Genomic DNA, 18610 nt, shown 5'->3' on the forward strand with positions numbered 1-18610 from the left:
AATTGTAAGGTTCAAACTTAGTATCACCATCACCTTATAAAAATTTAAAATCACATCTAAGAAAAACAATTAAAAAGAGAGAAAAAATTTCCAACACTGATGCAGACATGCAGTCTTTTAGCTTGAACACTAGAACGTCATAAGTTAACCAATTTTCCATCTTTATGATCACTTACTAACAGATGCAAATTCCTGCATAGTTGCCGCGCGATACCCCTAACCAGAATGCAATCTGTTATAAACACGGTTGACATAGATAAATTGAAATCAGTTTAAACATCAAGGTCATGTTTTATTCTGCATGCAAAGAGTTTCATATATTTACCATGCAGAGTTTGACATAATTACCATGAATATTATGATCTACATGTTTTACAGATATGTCCATGCTTCCAATCCTTCCCACACTTGTAGCAGAAGTTACATCCACACCTGAAAAAACATGCAGTCACTATAATTAAATTTTCATTAATTCCATTGCTTTTTAAAAAAAAAATTAAATTTTCAATAATATTAGTGAAAATGATTAAGGATGAAGAAAAGAAGGTAATAAGATATGCAACCTGCATGACATGTGCTCACATCCACCATTTCTCTGAACATGCATACAGCATTTGGGACACTTCTGCCACTTGTTTCTTTTAGCTAATTCCATAAATTTCTCATCCAATTGTTTTTCATCTCGACGCTTTGCCGACTTCTGAAATCTCCGGCAACTCATGTCTGCGTGCCATGGAACCTTGCATTGTGCACAGAATAGTCTATGACAAGAAGGACATTCACAGCTTGTAACAACTTCTTTCCCATCATTCACCAACATAAGAGAACAATTCTTATAAGGACAGTAAATTTTTTTCTTCAAAGAAATCGAAGACTCATAAATTGCAGATTCCCATTCAACAATAAGTTCTTTAGGTAAAATGGATTGCAAATGTTGTGGTTTGAGTTCCAAGGAACATTGTGGATCCGGACAGGTGAGTTTCACCACTTTTTGTTTTCTTTGAAGTTTGACATACTTGGATATGCATTTAGTACAAAAGGGATGATTGCATGAAGTGTTTGTGAAGATTTTAGATTCTTTTACAGAATCAAAACATATGCCGCAACTGAATCTTTTTGAGGGCTTGCCTTGATAACTGGTTGTTGCTTTCTTTGTTTTCTTCTTTTCATTATCGCTATCTGCTCCAAGAGATTTTCTCTTCTTTGTATTTTGAATAGTTTTTGTTGAATGAGAAGTACCAGACCGAGTCACGGGAAAACCTTGATAACCGGTTGTTGCTTTCTTCTTTTCATTATCGCGATCTGCTTCAAGAGATTTTCTCTTCTTTGTATTTTGAATAGTTTTTGTTGAATGAGAAGTACCAGACTGAGTCATGGGAAGACCTTGATAACCAGTTGTTGCTTTCTTCTTTTCATTATCGCTGTCTGCTTCAACAGATTTTCTCTTGATTGTATTTTGAGTTCCATTTGCTTCATTGTTTGTTGAACGGAAGTTGTTACCTATACATATCAGGATGAAGGATGGAAGAATGTAATTTATTAATAATGAGATTGGAAAGACCGCCATCAGGTATGAGAGAGGATTATTAATTGCCGTCTAGGTTTTGTGTGGAGCATTAATAGTCTAGTAGGGTAACTCTTAAATAACCAACTGCTGAAAAGTGGCTGTTTTAGGGTTTTTCTTGTTTTAGGGTTTTTCTCAACTTAAAAGTATTAGCTTCAATCATATAAAAATAATTAGCTTCAATCATATAAAAATAATACTACCTTTAATAAACAGCTGCTGAGGCTCCTTTGATTTGATATAAGGCAATAATTAATACCACTACAAAAAATTTTCTCTGCAGCGACGTGGATTACACGTCGCAACGTGCAAAATCACGTGGCAACCAAAAAGTAGCGACGTGAGCATATATGTCGCACGAGCACGCGTGACAACATTATAGCGACGTGGAGACCACGTCAGAAAGTAGCGACGTGACTCCCACGTCGCAACAGGATTACATAGGAAACAGCTCCCTGCACACACAGCAGGTGTGGCAGGTGTGGGAAAGTGTGTTTGTTGACCAATGCAGCGACGTGTTTCCCACATCTCTACATTAAATGCTTTTTTTTTTTAAAATTTATTCACGCTAGATTTGTTTTGTTTTATATATTTTATATAATTAATTAATATATAATAAAATATATATAATAAAATATATATAATAAAATTTATATAATAAAATCTATAAAATAAAATTTATATAATAAAATCTATAAAAACTAATTTATATAATAAATTTTTATAAAATAAATTCATATAATAAACATTATATAATAAATTCAATTAAATAAAACTAAAAATTTAAAACTAATATTTTAATGAATTAAAATGTAGAATATTTTACATAAAAATAAATTTAAAACAAATAAAATACAAAATGTTTTTAAGAGGCATCATCCGGAAAATAATTATCCAGATTAAAATCATCAGCCACCCCGTCATCCTCCGGCTCTCGAGGAGGAGCATTACTGTAATTTCCACCTCCTTGCATAAACCGTCTCATATGCTCCTCCATCTCAGCTTGCTTCTTCATAATGTCCTCCATCTGTCGCGCATGCTGCTCCTCTATATCAGACTGCTTCTTCCGCATCATCTCGATCTGGGCCTCACTTTCGCGTCTCGCCAATTGCCTTACTAATTCAGTTTGTTCCTGTGTCAGATTTGGTTGACGCGATCCACCCTCTCCATCCTGAACTCTTTGAAACAGATTGCGGTCACCACGTCTATAGCTGGCCGCCAAATTTCCAGCACCAAAAAAGCAACCATTAGGTCCTTTTTCTTTAATAACCTCACACCAAATATAGTGATCAACATCCGCGTTAAGCGGCTCCCCCTCTGCTGGCATGTATTGAGGATTATTTTCCAGAAAAATGGCTAGTCGGCTAGCTATCATAATCTTCCTACACACATATTCAATAAAAAAATTTAAGTTAAATATTTAAATGCATATTTAATTATACTAATTAAATATGTATATACTATAAATTAAAATATATTAAAAAGTTGCCACGTGATTTTCACGCCACAGCTTATGATTTGCCACATGATATTAACTACACATTTTAAGCTACACATATTGAAAATATTCTTTAATAAAAATACTACTATTATGTTTTTGTTACATATTTAGTAATAAAAATAAAAAAATAAGAAATAAGAAATATTACTATTATATTTGGAAATATACAAACACATACATATTATGTTTTTATAACATATAATAAATAATATATATAATAAAAATTAAAAATGAAAACTTTATAATATATAACTATTATATTAGTTTTGAATATATAAAATTTGTTTAAATTATAATAATCTATTTTAAATATAGTATAATATTACTCATTATAATAAATAATATATATAATAAAAATTAAAAATGAAAAATTTATAATATATAACTATTATATTAGTTTTGAATATATAAAATTTGTTTAAGTTATAATAATCTATTTTAAATATAGTATAATATTACTCATTATAATAAATAATATAAATAATAAAAATTAAAAATGAAAACTTTATAATATATAACTATTATATTAGTTTTGAATATATAAAATTTGTTTAAGTTATAATAATCTATTTTAAATATAGTATAATATTACTCATTATAATAAATAATATATATAATAAAAATTAAAAATTAAAACTTTCTAATATATAACTATTATATTAGTTTTAAAAACTTTATAATATATAACTATTATATTAATATTTATAATAATTTATTTTATATATTGTAAAATATTAAACAAAAAATTCGTTTTAATAATAATAATAATATATAATAATTTTAATAATAGTTTTAATATATCAATTTTTTCTAATAGTTTTAAAAATATTAATAAAAAATATATTTAATTTTCGTTTTTATTTTATTTACTATATTCTGTTTTATTTTTTAAGATTTTATAAATAATTATTAAATTTATAATTTCGTTATATTTATAAAATAACCTAATTAAAAATAACCTAATAAATCTATTAATCTATACAAAAAAACAAAAATCTATCAAAAATCTATACAAACACATACATATTATCTTAATAAATCTATTAAAAAATTAAAAATTAAAAATGATATATAACTATTATATTAGTTTTGAATATATAAAATTTGTTTAAGTTATAATAATCTATTTTTTAAAGTGAGAACTTTATAATATATATCTATATTATATTCTTAAAAATGAAAATTTTATAATATATATAACTATTATATTCTTTTTAAAATTATATTAATATTTATAATAATCTATTTTATATATTGTAAAATATTAAACAAAAAATTCGTTTTAATAATAATAATAATATATAATAATTTTAATAATAGTTTTAATATATCAATTTTTTTCTAATAGTTTTAAAAATATTCATAAAAAATATATTTAATTTTTGTTTTTATTTTATTTACTATATTCTGTTTTATTTTTTAAGATATAACAATTTTAATATATCAATTTTTTTCTAATAGTTTTACAATATATAAAAACACATTATAAATCTATACAAACACATACATATCTTAATAAATCTACTAAAAAATCTATACAAACACATACATATTATCTTAATAAATCTACTAAAAAAAATCACATTATAAATCTATACCAAAAATCATTATAAATTACATTAAAAATCTATTTTATTTACTTACCTCTTCTTCAATCTACTCCTCCTTCTTCAATCTACTCTCCTCCTTCTTTAATCTACTAAATCTATACCAAAAAAAAAATCAAAAATTAATAACAGAATAAAGAATAAAATTATAAGATAATACTTATGCAACCTCTTAATTACCTTTGATATCAAAAAAATATTTGGATTGATGCAGTTGGATTTTGGGAGAGTGAATTTCTGGTTTTGGTTTTGGGGGAGAATTGCTTGCTGAAACGAAAATGGTTTCTTCTTCTTTCTGAAACGAAGGTGTGGTGGAGTGAAGTGAATTGTTTTCATTAATACACAATGTAGCGACGTGAATTAAACCTCACTTTTTGCCACGTGCTAAACACGTCGCAACAAGCAAACGGTAATATTTAATTAATGTCTCTGCCATAAATGCTGTCACCTAGTCATTTCAGTGGAACATTGTAATTTCGTTTTAAATGTTGCGACGTGATTACAACGTCACAACTGAATTTTTTAAAATTTGAATCTCCCCCCCAATCCCCCCCATGTGAACGTTATAGCTTTTTAAATTTTAATTTATACATTTAATGTAGCGACGTGTAACCCACGTCGCAACAATATTCACGTAACCCAACACCTGACACCTCATTACTTTATGTTTATAAAGTTATTTTAAATTTAAAAGCATGTTGCGACGTGGTTGTCACGTCGCTACAGGCAATAATTACCCACGTGACTTCCATATCGCTAATTTATGTCGCTGGGGAGGACTTTTTTTGTAGTGTGCTATCTCCATCAATTATTTTTTTAGACTCATTAAATTATCAATGTATCTAGTCTATAAATAGATCAAATACATTAGTTATTGAATGAACCTAAAAAATAAGGAAATTTCTTTATGCATCCATATAGGTTGGAAAACACCCCTAATATTCCCAAAATATCCTTCGGATATGCATATCCGAAGGCACCCTATTCACGTTTTTACTGATTTTGAAAATGCATATCCGAAATAACCCATATCAACTATTTCAAATATGCATATTCGAAACCACACTTTATCCATTTAAATGTTGGATTAAATATGTCAAGTGTTTTTTCGGAAATGCATATTTGAGAAAACCCCTCATATACCTTTTTCCCTCCTTCACTATTTCATTCATTTTCTTCCAAACAAAACACAAACCCTCTCCAAAACCTCAATAAATTTCAATCATTTTTTCTTCTCCAAACCAAGGTTCATGTGGTTCATCATATCAAGGAGAGCATAGAAAGCGACAATTTTATTTTGACGTAAAGTTATCTCATTTCATCTCTCATTTTAGTGCATTGATTTTGATTTATTGAAGAAGAAACAACGTTAGTTCGAAAATGTACTTCCGAAATTCACACAACTTATTTCAAAAATGCATTTCTGAAATAAGATCTGTTACATAATTCAAAAAACAATCTTGACAGAATGTTTGTTTTGTGCATATGTTAGGTATGGCGCATCCCGACTGTCATACCCCAAAATTTGATCATAATTTTTCAAGATATCTTGGCTCAAGCAATCTCCTCAGGCTCATATGATATCCAATTGCAAGCATGTTCACTCTCCTCCTAAACAATAAGGACCAAAACTAGGGTTTTGTTTCTTTCCAAGAGAAATCAACTTCTGATACCTCAAGTGGACTTCATGGTCTCTCATATGCTTCAAAGGATCCTCACCTCAAGTTTCAAGCTCTGATTCCTAAGATTGCTCAATCAACATTCAAACGATCAATAAACGACTGGTTGACCTAAAAGTCAAACTATGGTCAAACCAAAATCAAAACTTCTGATTTTTTGTCAACAATCTTATTTTGAAGTATCATTCATCATTTGATCAAGGATTGATAATGATTCATCAAGAAAGGATCAGAAATCAACAAAACCAAAAGTTTCTAAATTAGGGTTTTCAAAGGAGAAAGTCAACTGAACTTTGACTAGCCATAATTTTTACATGGAACATCAGAAATTTCCCATCCAAAACGCATTTTGAAGGAAATTGAATTATCTACAATTTTGTCTCTCACAAGCCAAGTCCAAAAATGCTTCATTTAAGAGATATGAGCTAATACATTACAGGTCCTTCTAGAAGATCGCAAAAAAGCAGTTTTTTGTCAGGAGGAATATCATCGAGATAAAATCTCCAAATGGAAAAAATCTTCCAAAGTGGCTTGTAGAGGACATCTTGAGGTTTCCAAAAAGTCCTAGAACTCTTCGATATCTTAAAAATTGAGAGAGATATGCCTTGTCAAAGTTGGATAATTTTGAGAGAAAAAGTGTGAAATAAAAGGCTCCAAAATGAATTTCCTTGTAAATGGACTCAATCTTTTTTGGCCCAAACCTGATTCTTAAGTTATCCAAGATCCAAAATCCACTTGCCACGAATTTTTGAGAATTATTTTGATTTTATATGAATTTTTATTCATTTTAAAGTGTTATAATTCATAAAAATCAAATAAGGATCAAAGATTTTTTTTAGGATATCTTTAAACCAATTTCAATTATCAATTATAGCACATGGTCAATCAAATTTCATGTATAATTGGATTGGAGAGATTGGATTGAGGTTAGACCAATTTTAGAAAGAATCATAAAATCAAATTTCAATCAAATGCAATCTTTGATTCAATGAAGATCCAAGCCAAGTTTGCAACCCTAATTCGTTCTCTATATATATTCAACAGATTCAGGCCATTGGGGGACGTTTTTTACTGCTCTTAGAAATCCTACACAAACTCTCCAAATTTTCAGATTTTAGGGCAACGTGAAGAACAGCTTCCAGGCGTTTCTAAGACAAACCAACCATTCATTCACCTTCTCGAGCCTTCCAGGAACCGTTCTCAGTTGTCAAGCAAAAGAGGTCACGCCCAGAACCACTCTTTTAGCATTGTACCAGTTTGGTTAAGGTTGAAATTTCTACTTCTTTATTTATGTGATATGAATCATTTTTATGTATCCATTCATGATCAGGACGTTGTTTAGAATCGATTTGATGATTCGTTCTTGAGTTTTGACGCAGGGATCCATGGGCACCATTGCTAGGGCATAAGAACTGGTGTTCTTCGTACTCATATGAGCAGGCCTTTTTAGGGCAAATAAACCTCACCAATGGATTCGTAGGGGGTCCTTTATGTGGTCTGGGTTGTTTTTGTTTCTTGTTTCATTTGATTTTGCAGGGTTGGAGTCCGTCGTCGTCATAGAAGGCGACCGAAATAAGTTCCGGCGTCTCTGGTTCACAGTGTTCAGGCGAAGGGATACGTGTCCCGTGGTGGTTCGTTGGCTTTTGATGGTGAGACCTTTGACCACACGCGGGGATTGGCGATTGGCCAGTCAAATTTCCAATGACTCTCTCTCTCCAGCTCTTATTCGCTGTTCTGAGTTTGTGTGGGACCAGCGTTGTTCCTTTGACTTTTGGCTTTTTGTTCTTAAGATTCATATTTAATATTTTGTGGGTATTATGTTAACCGCAAAGCGTTTGTAGCATAGGTGGTAACAAAAACAAAGTGGTAATTGAAACGTCCTAGGTTCGAGTCCCTTTGGGGACACCTTATTTTTTTGTAAATGTTTTCAGCCATAGATTCAGCGTAACACACCAATGTCTGGATACGGTACGCCCTCACGCATCCACCACTGGATCAACGCCAGTACAGGATCAGACGCCCAGATGTGAAGCTCCACCATACACCTCCGCAGACTCAACCACACTGAATCCCAGCTAAGTGTTATTCTAACTTTTTTTTATTATTTATCTCTTTTATTACATAGATTTTTATTTATCTATTTTCTTTTTTTTCCTTTTGTTTATCAAATATTTATTTTTATCTTTGTGTTTATTTACTACATTCTTATAAATTATTATTTATTTTACTTATTTCTCTTTTATTTTCGAAAACTCGATTTTTCCACAATTTTATCAATAATTGTTTTTTTCAAAAACAATAAAAATTATTATTTTTGTATGTACTTTTAATTAATTAATGTTTTAGGTTTGTTAACCTCGACTCATTTATAAACCCTAATAGCCCTAGGTTTACTGGTAGGTATTGCCCATTAACCCTGATTAACTTATGCCCTAATCAGGTTTGAGAGGTTTGTCACTACATCATTCATACACTAACAATTCTTTTCTTTGTGCAATTTTTCAGGGTTACCATCAGGGTTCTTCGGACTACGCGCCACGCCAATCGAGAAGCTAAGTCCTGATTCTATAATTATTTAAATACTTGTTTTTTGCCTCTTTATTAAATTAGGGTTTATTCTTAAATGCCCATGAATTCCTCCTACACTCACCCCTATTATTGCCCGTTTAATTCTCAAATGTTTAGAGTCAATCGAAGGCTCGAGGAAGATCAACTGATCAAGGATGAAGATGTGTAAATTAATTGTTATTCTTTCTTATTTTCTGCCTTTATTTTTCTGTTACCCTATAAGGGTTTTATTGTAATAGGTTAGGTTTATTTTTCGCCTTTTAATTTCCCCCATCCCCGCAAGTGTTTATTGTAATAGCATAGGACATTTAAACTGCTTTACTTTTCTGCTGTGGTTAGTAATCTTAGGGAGTGCAAGCCTTGAATTAACATAGCTCACTAATTATAAGATAAATATCATCAAAGTTAACCACGTGATTGGTGCAAATCCAAGAAGGAGGAATTATTGGAATCTTATTCTAAAAAAATTTCAAAGGAAGCTATCCTTGTGATTAAAAAATCAAAAAAGAAAAAACTTACGTTTAAAAAGAAAGAGGGAGTAACGTCTGGCCCACTAGTGGGGCCCAATCCTATGTGCAGCCAGGAAGGTAATGAAACATAATTGGGAGGCACGGGTTCGCGTTTTATTTCTACTCAGAATTTGGAAAAACCTGCTGAGTCCGATATATGTAGATGCAACCAAAGAATTTTGATGAATTTTGATGGTTCTGTGGAGAGTAAATTGCAAAACTTTATTGCTAAGTTGGGTGTGGTGGGAGGAGATCAAAGGAGGGAGGATAAGGAAAAATTGGAAGGTTTGAAAATTCTGGCAGAAGAATCTAAGGAGGGAGGGTCGTCGTTAAAAAATCGGTTTTGATGATTATCGGAACTTACAATATCAGGGGGGTGGCAGTTTGATTAAGAGGAGGAGGCTTTGTCAATTAATTAGAAAGGAGAAGGATGATATAATGTTATTTCAAGAAACAAAGTTAAAGGAGGTATTGACTTCTACTGTTAGAAGTTTATGGGGTAATGAGGATCATGACTTTTCTTTCGTGGGAGCTGAAGGTTTATCAAGAGGGATGTTAACGGTTTGGAATAGCAAGACGGTTACGACTCTTTTCTCTTTTTGCGGCAAAGGTTTTCTCGGCAACAAAGTCTCTTGGAAAGGAGGTAATTATTACATTGTTAATGTTTATTCGCCTTGCTCTTTGTGTGATAAGCGAGATGTGTGGACTCAATTATTGCATTTGAAACAAAATTACATAGACGGAGAGTGAATTATTGGTGGAGATTTTAATGCCGTTAAAATGAGGAGCGAGAGAGTAGGAAGAGGCATTGGTAGGAGTAATGTGGAGTGGATGGAATTCTCAAAGTTTATTGAGGAGAATGGTTTGGTGGATGTTCCTTGTAAAGGGGAGAAGTTTAGTTAGTTTTGTGGGGATGGCAAATCAAAGAGTAGGCTTGATAGATTTCTTGTGGCGGATTCCTTGGTGTCGTCTTTGGGGATTGTGGGGCAATTGATCGGTCGTAGGGATATCTCGGACCATTGTCCGGTTTGGTTGATTATGGATAACGAGGATTGGGGTCCGAAACCTTTCAAATTAAATAACGAATGGTTTTCGGACAAGAATTTTATTTCTTTTGTTGAAAAAGAGTGGATGGGTTTGGAAGTGTTTGGAAGAGGGGATTTTGTTCTTAAAGAGAAGCTTAGACTTATTAAAGATAAGTTACGGTGGTGGAATTTGAATGTTTTTGGCAAATTTGATTTGGAGGTGGAGGAAGGGGTGAATATTTTGAATGCGGCGAATGATAGTGAGCGTTGGGAAGAGGAGGAAATTGAGATAAAAAAGAAGGCGAGTAAGAAAATTTGGTTGAATTTAAAAATAAAGGAGAACATGTTAATTCAAAAGGCTAGAATGAGGTGGGTTAACGACGGAGATAATAATAGCAAGTCCTTTCATCACACCTTGAAGGAAAGGAGGAATAGGAATCATATTGGCTCCATCAATTCCAACGGTGGGTTAGTAACGTCGGTGAGGGAGGTAAAAGAGGCGGTTAAAGTGCACTTTGAGAACAAATTTAAGGAAGATTGCGTGGTTAGACCCTATTTAGATGGCGTCCATATAAAGTCATTGAGTGGGGAGGAATGTCTTGGTCTTGAGGTTCCTTTCTTGGAATCGGAAATTAGGGAAGCGGTATGGAGTTGTGATGGGGCGAAGAGTTCGGGTCCGGATGGATTCACTTTTCTCTTCTTTAGGAGATGTTGGTCCTTCTTGAAAAGTGATGTTTTGAAGTGCTTGAATGATTTCTATAATGGTTCTATCTTATCAAAATCCATTACTTCATCTTTTCTTTCGCTTATTTCGAAATCTTCCAATCCTTTGTGTCTTGAGGATTATCGCCCTATTTGTTTGATCGGTTGTATCCATAAAATTATATCTAAGATTTTGGCCGGTAGAATTAAGAAGATCCTTTCGTCTATTATATCCGATTGTCAAAGTGCTTTTATTCCGGGTAGGCATATGATTGATGAGGTTCTTATGGCGAATGAGTTAGTGGATTATTCTTTGAAGGAAGGAAAGGATTGTCTTCTTTTTAAAGTGGATTTTGAAAAAGCGTATGATAAGGTGAGTTGGAACTTTTTGAGATACATGATGGGGAGGATGGGGTTTGGGGATAGATAGATGAAGTGGATGGAGGCTTTGGTTTTTTCTAGTAAGATGTCAGTTCTAGTTAATGGGAGTCCTACTAGGGAATTCGGTGTCGAAAGGGGTCTTCGTCAAGAGGATCCTATTTATCCCTTTCTTTTTGTCATTATGGCGGAGGGCTTGAAATGTCTAATTAATAAGTCGGTGGATAATAGTGATTATGTGGGGTGTAACTTGAACGGTAAATGCTTTGTTGACGTTCTTCAATTTGCGGATGATACCTTATTGGTTGGAGATGGGAATTGGAAACATCTATGGGCCATTAAAGCGGTTTTAAAAGGGTTTGAATTGGTATCGGGCCTCGGTATTAATTATCATAAAAGTAAGATTATTGGTATTAATATTAATGCTCATTTTTTGGATGTGGCAACTTCTTTTCTTACTTGTAGGACGGAGGCGAAAGAAATTAAATTTCTTGGAATTATGATTGGCTCTAATCCTAGAAGGATTTCTTCTTGGAAACCGCTTTTGAATAATTTTAGGAGAAAGTTGAATTCTTGGAAAGGAAGGTTTCTTAGCTTTGGAGGGAGAATCACGCTTTTAAAGTCGTTTTTGAGTAGCTTAGCTATCTTCACTTTGTCTTTTTATAAAGCTCCCAAGAAGATAATTGGTGAGATTAATAAATTGCAAAGTAATTCCTTGTGGGGGGGGGGGGGGGGGTGTGGAGGAGAAGAGGAAAATTCATTGGATTAGTTGGAAAGAGGTTTGTTTGCCTTTAGAGAAAGGTGGCCTTGGCTTGAGGAGTCTTGAAGAATTCAATATCGCGCTTCTTTTGTAATGGAATTGGAGGATCTTGAAAGCTTCTAATTCTTTGTGGTATCGGGTTTTAAAAGCTAGATATGAGAATATTAATTTGAAAGCTTTGGTAGGAGAGCCGAAACACATTCCTCGGGCTAATATATCAGTGTGGTGGTCGGATATCTTGTCTTTGAGAAAGTATTTACCGTAAGGCTTCTTTGCTAATAACATTAAATTTGAAGTGGGGCGTGGGCATTTGATTCCTTTTTGGCATGCCGCTTGGTTAGACGTGGGGATTCTTAAACAAATCTTTCCGGCTTTGTTTTACTCTTCTCTTTTGCAGGATGTTGCTATTTCCAGAATGGGTGGTTGGGTGCTAGGCGAATGGAGGTGGGGTGACCTAGGAGTGCATTCCGGGGCTGGTTCGGAAGCGCGAGAGTTGCTGCCAATTCTCCAACAGCTGCTGCCAGCGTCTCTTCCGTGTGAAACTGGGCCAGATTCGGCTTCTTGGGTGCCGGAGAAGGATGGTTTATTTTCCGTCGCATCTTGCTTCAATGAGATGTCTAAGTTAGCTCAACCGTTTGGTCCGGTAAACCGCTATGATTTCATTTATTCTATAGTGTGGAAGGTGGAGGTTCCACTTAAAGTTAAAGCATTTGGATGGAGATGTTTCAAGAATAAGATCCCGACAAAAAATTTGCTTTTGAATCGAGGTATTTCTCTATCTTCTTCGAATATTGTTTGTGTGTTTTGTGAAGAGACTACCGAAAGTTCTAAACATTTGTTATTGGATTGTCGGGAGTCCGAAGCGGTTCGGAATTATATGGCTAGTTGAATTGGAATGAATTACGAAAAACCTTGCGATATTATGGAGAGCTATTGGAATTGGAGTAGTTTTTGTCACACAAAGAAAGTTAGGAGAGGCAAAGAGGGAAACATTTGGTTGGCTATTGTGTGGAGTATTTGGCTTAATAGGAATGATATTATCTTTAAAAATTCCTCTTGCAATGTTAATGATTTAGTTTGGTCTTGTAAATTGCTTGTTTGGAGATGATCTTTTGTAGGGAAAATTAATCATCCCAATTGCAACTTCTATGAGTTTTGCAAATCCCCATTGTATTACTTTAGTTAGGTTCAATTGGTGTTTAATTTTCTGTTTCCGCGTTCTCCGCCTTTGAAACCGAGTTTGTAGAACTTTTGTTCTCTATTGAATATATCTTGCTTAAAAAAAAAAGTAAGAAGTTTTCGATAGGTGGTAGGGTAGCCTTGTTAAACTCGGTCCTTAATAGTTTTTGATTTTTTTTTTTTCTTTTTCAAAGCTCCAAAAGTGGTAATCAAAGAAATTATAAAGGTGCAACGAAATTTTTTGTAGGGTGGAAAGGAGAGGAGGAGGGAAATTAATTGGTTAATTAGTTGTAAGAAGGTGTGTCGTGTAAGAAAGATTGTGGTCTTGAAATTAACCACTATGATGGCATGGGTTATTAACCTATAGGTATGGGGATACATAAGCTTAGATTAGTGAAGGTTCTTTAAATGGCTCAGGGAAGAAACATTTAACATTTAATTTGGTGGAGGGACCGTAATTTGCATGGTCTGGATCTATTGGATAATAACATTAGCATATCCGACTATTTTAGAGGGAAACTCATAAATGGAAAAAAGTTGAGTTTTTGGAAGGCTAGGTTACAATCTCTTCGTGCGCTGAGTTATCACCGTTATCACCGTTTTCAATATTAAAGAACAAATTGCAAGTAATTCACATCGCAACAACGGTAATTAGTGGTGTGACATCTGTACCGATCAAAATAGCGAAAACCTTTACATAACGGTGATGCGACCGCAACGTTTTTTAAAACCTTGGTTACAATCTTGGAAGATAGTAGAAGCATGGCATTGGTCCTTCCAAAAGTGGGAATGGAATTTTATCTTAGAAAATTTGTCCGAGGAAAGTCTGAATCAATTGGGCGAATTATTAGGAATTCTACAGGGAGTCTCTCTGTCTCTGCAAGTGGAAGACGAGTCCGTGTGGTGGATGAATCCATAATACTTTTCTGTCAGATCTTGCTATGTTTGGTTGTCTAATTTTATAGATGCAGGTACTCAGAGTAAATTCATTGTGTTTGGTTGGCGAGCACTGCAAAATAGTCTACCAAACAAAACTGAGCTAGCGGTACGTACCCAGTACCTGGTACTGGTAAGTGGTACGACATTTTTAGAAAAACTAAGATATAGGTATGTTAGTATAATATTTTAAAAATACAATTATAAAAATATTTAAAAGATTATATTATTTAAATAACGATCAAATAATAAAATTAAAAAATAGTTTGCTTAATTAAATCACATTTAAAAGTATTAATAAATTATAAAATTAAAAAATAGTTTGCTTAATCAATATTTTCTTCTCCAATGAATGCAGTTTCTAGTTCAGGTTCATTAAAAAAAAAGTAACAATTTCAAGAATACCAGCTCCAATCAAATAGATCCAATTCATCTCCACTAATATTCTACATTTTTGTTACTCCTTCATTATAAATCTTACTCTTTCTTGAAAGAAGACGAAGATTTGTATGAACAAAAACTAAATCCTCAGCTTTTTTTGGATTGAGCCTATTTCTTTTCAATGAGTGAATGAATCCATATGTGCTCAAATTTCTTTTCAATGAGTCTATTTCTTAATTTTTCTTTCAGTTTTTTATTTATAAATAGAATAAATAACTAACCTAATTTTTACAATTATGTTATCCAAAAAGATTTAAAATCGAAAAAAATAAAAATTTTCGGGTACGTGTACCAAATGTGTACCGGTTGGTGTACCAAAGTAAAATAAAAAATTAAAAAAATTGGTACGGCTTCGGTGCGTACCGTACGCGTACTAGTACCTGGTACATACCCGGTACTAGTACTTTACCTAAAACGGAGTACCCGTGCTTCACAGGCTAGCACACAGTCATAGACATGTTTTGCTGGACAAGCGTGATTTGTTACTTGCCTACTGTTCTGTAGTAGACAGATCCGGTGAGCATTTGTTTTTGTTTTGGGCAGTAGCTTTGGATTTGGGGTCAAAAGTAACAAGATGGTTTTATTGCTTGTGTTTGTCGCTAAAAGGTATAATACCAATTAGGGTGAGTGATATGATTTGGGTTGCAGCTTGTTGGTCTGTTTGGTCTAGCAGAAATAATGCATGGTTTGTAGGTGGAATCATAGTTTTAAATTGCGGTTGTTGTTGCGGATGCCGTTGCAGTAACTGCGGTTGCGGATATTGCGATTGTAATATGTTAGAAAAATGTAAAACTTTTAACTTAGGGAATGGTTGGTTGTAAATTTCAAAGAATTTATAGGTTGTAATTTAGATTTTTGGAACTTAAATCCTGTAGTCAGTCTATTAGACTATTATTATATTAGACTATGATTTTACAACAAGAATTTTTAGAAAGAATTTTTTTTTTCACCGATTTTTGTAGAAAGACTTGATTTCATCTGAAATACGTCCAAAATAGATTATTAACAAATATTGGAACTGATTTTAAAATTTGCAATGAGAGTTTTTCACACAAAGTATATTCCACTTTAGAAATCCAAAAGTAACTTTTCGATTAAATTCGAGTGAAAAATATCAAAAATCCGATTATAATCCATTGAAAATTTGTTTGAAAATGACTTTTTTATATTACTCTACCAAGTTGACCTAATTCTTGTTCATTCCTCATTAGAAATAAAAATTACAAGTGACTTGTAAAAAAGAAAGAAAATGATTTGTTTCTTCATCTCTCTAATGCTGAAGTCGACTAAATCTAACATTAATAAAACATATCACCATTCCCATATTAAAATTATAAATCACTACTAAGAAAGATAACAAAAAAGGACAGAGAAACAATGTTTCCAACACTGGTGCTGTCTTTTTAGCTAGAACAACTAGAAGGCCATGTTACCAAGTTTTCCATCTTTATGATCACTTGCTTAAAGCTACAACTTCCTGCATATTCGCCCGATACTTGCATCCCAAATTTCATCTGTTATAAACACTGTAATATAAATAAATTCCAACCAGTTTAAACATTCATCTTTGCTTATCAAATTCAAGTTCAATTCTGCATAAAAAAAGTTTCATATAGTTACATGAATATTATGATCTATTGCATACATGTCCATGCTTCCAATCCTTCGCACACTTGTAGCAGAAACTACATCCACACCTGGAAAAAGAATTAGATTCATTATAATTAAATTCTCATTAACATAGCGTAGATAACAAATTAACAATGAAATGAACTATACAGATTCAATTAAAATTAGTTAAAAACGATTAAGGATGAAGCAGAAAAGGGGACAAGATAAATAACCTGCACGAAATGTGTTCACATCCGCCATCTTTCTGAACATGCATAGAACATTTGGGACATCTCTGCCACTTATTTGTTTTAGCCAACTCCAAAAATTTCAGATCCATTTGTTTTACATCTCGACCCGTTTTCGACTTCTGATATTCCCCGCAATTCATATCGCCATGCCATGGAACCTTACATTGTGCACAGAATAGTCTATGACAAGAAGGACACTCACAACTTGTAACAACTTCTTCCCCGTCATTCACCATCATAACAGAACAATTCTTGTAAGGACAGTAAATTTTTTGCTTCAAAGAAATCGAAGACTCGTAAATTGCAGATTCCCATTCAACAATAAGTTGTTTAGGTAAAATGGATTGCAAACGTTGTGGTTTCAGCTCGACGGAACAATCTGGATTTGGACAAGTCACTTTTGCAGCATTTTTGTTTATTTGAACATTCACATACTTGGATATGCAGTTAGTACAAAATGGATGGTTGCTTGAAGTGTTTGTGAAGATTTTAGAGACTCTTACAGAGTCAAAACATATACCGCAGCTGAATTTTTTGAGGATTTACATTGAGAACTAGTTGTTGCTTTCTTTGTTTTCTTCTTTTCATTGTCGCTATCTGCTGCAAGCGATTTTCTCTTCATTGTATTTTGAATTGCATTTGCATGATTATTTGTTGAAAGAGAAGTACTAGACCGAGTCATGTGAAGTCTCTGGTTTTGACTCATAATTTTGTTGTAGGTGAATGGAGGGAGGGCCAAGGGTTTTGTTTATGTTTGATTTGTGCAAACTGAAAGGGTTTTGATTTGGAAGTTGGCTTTACATATCACGATGAATGCATCAATAACTCTTGCTTTTAAACTTTTCATTTTGAATAATACCAAGACTAATTTAATGCGCTAAATTTTTCATCTTCACTTTCCAAAAAGCATACGCAAGATCAAAGACCAATTTTCCATAAGTTTGAAGGAACTTTAAAATTCCGTTTTTAAGGATATGTTTGAATAATATACGGATTATTTGGCATGTAAAGATATTGTGTAAGTTAAATCATGACTTTTATTTTAATTATTTTTAGAATGATAATTATGAATGGTTGTGATGGATTCACCATGAAAAAAATTTATATTGCATTGTATAATAATTAATCTCTTAGAGTGTGTTTGGATGAATATTTTAAGGAGGGATAATAATAAGTGGTAGAAACAATTAAAAGCATATTAGTTACAACATCACATATAATCAAGTATTCTCATCCACACTTCGTAATACCGAAACAAAATCACCAAGAATGCAACACAAATGCATAACCTTCAACAATCTTGATTTTACCGGCTAACGAATAACCAAGGGAAGACACTACTAGAAAATTCGCATTTAGTGACCAACAAATTTTGGTTAGTGTAGTGACCGAATTAGCCACCAAAATTTGATATTCATGAGCCATTTTATGACGTCACTAAATCAGTCACTAAAATAAATCATCCACCGATTTAGAGACCGAAATTTTGTGACCGCCTATTCGGTCACGAAAAATATTTTTATATACAATTTAATTTAGATATAAAAAAAATAGAGACCGAAATTTTGATCATGATATTTTTTATTTTCATTTTTTATGTTTAATCCTCTTTAGTATGTTACTATTTTCTTTCTATTTTTTTAAAGATTTTCATTCTATAATAATTTTTAATTTTTAGCAAAAGTTACACCTTTTTATTGGTTTAACAAATAGATATATATTTATAAAAAAAAATAGTGCAATTTTATATTTATATTTGCATAAAAAGTAAATTTAATTTGTCTGATACAATTTTTATGTGTGCAATGAAATTACATAGTAAAATTAAATTTATAAAGTGATATTTTCTAAGTTTTATTTAATAATTTTTAGAAATTTTTATTTATATATATATATATA

The 18610-nt window shown here is 32.5% G+C and overlaps 1 protein-coding gene and 1 pseudogene across 1 annotated transcript; both read right to left on the reverse strand.

Moving 5' to 3' along the window:
- Positions 1-356: 356 nt before the first annotated feature.
- Positions 357-1567, reverse strand: LOC131630288 (uncharacterized). Its single transcript, XM_058901082.1, has 2 exons — positions 564-1567; positions 357-432 (listed from the first exon to the last, which is right to left on the reverse strand). The coding sequence occupies exons 1-2, from the start codon at positions 1565-1567 to the stop codon at positions 357-359; spliced, it is 1080 nt and encodes a 359-aa protein (XP_058757065.1).
- Positions 1568-16476: 14909 nt separating this feature from the next.
- On the reverse strand, positions 16477-17393 carry LOC131630289 (E3 ubiquitin-protein ligase RSL1-like; annotated as a pseudogene).
- Positions 17394-18610: the final 1217 nt, after the last annotated feature.

Source organism: Vicia villosa, unplaced genomic scaffold, assembly GCF_029867415.1.
Source record: "Vicia villosa cultivar HV-30 ecotype Madison, WI unplaced genomic scaffold, Vvil1.0 ctg.000666F_1_1, whole genome shotgun sequence".
In the NCBI taxonomy this organism is placed as follows: Eukaryota; Viridiplantae; Streptophyta; class Magnoliopsida; order Fabales; family Fabaceae; genus Vicia; species Vicia villosa.

Coding starts and splice junctions, on each gene's coding strand:
- LOC131630288 (XM_058901082.1), bottom strand. CDS start 1,567: ATGGCGGTCTTTCCAATCTCATTATTAATAAATTACATTCTTCCATCC. Junction 433..563: donor TGTGAGCACATGTCATGCAG/GTTGCATATCTT, acceptor ATGTTTTTTCAG/GTGTGGATGTAACTTCTGCT.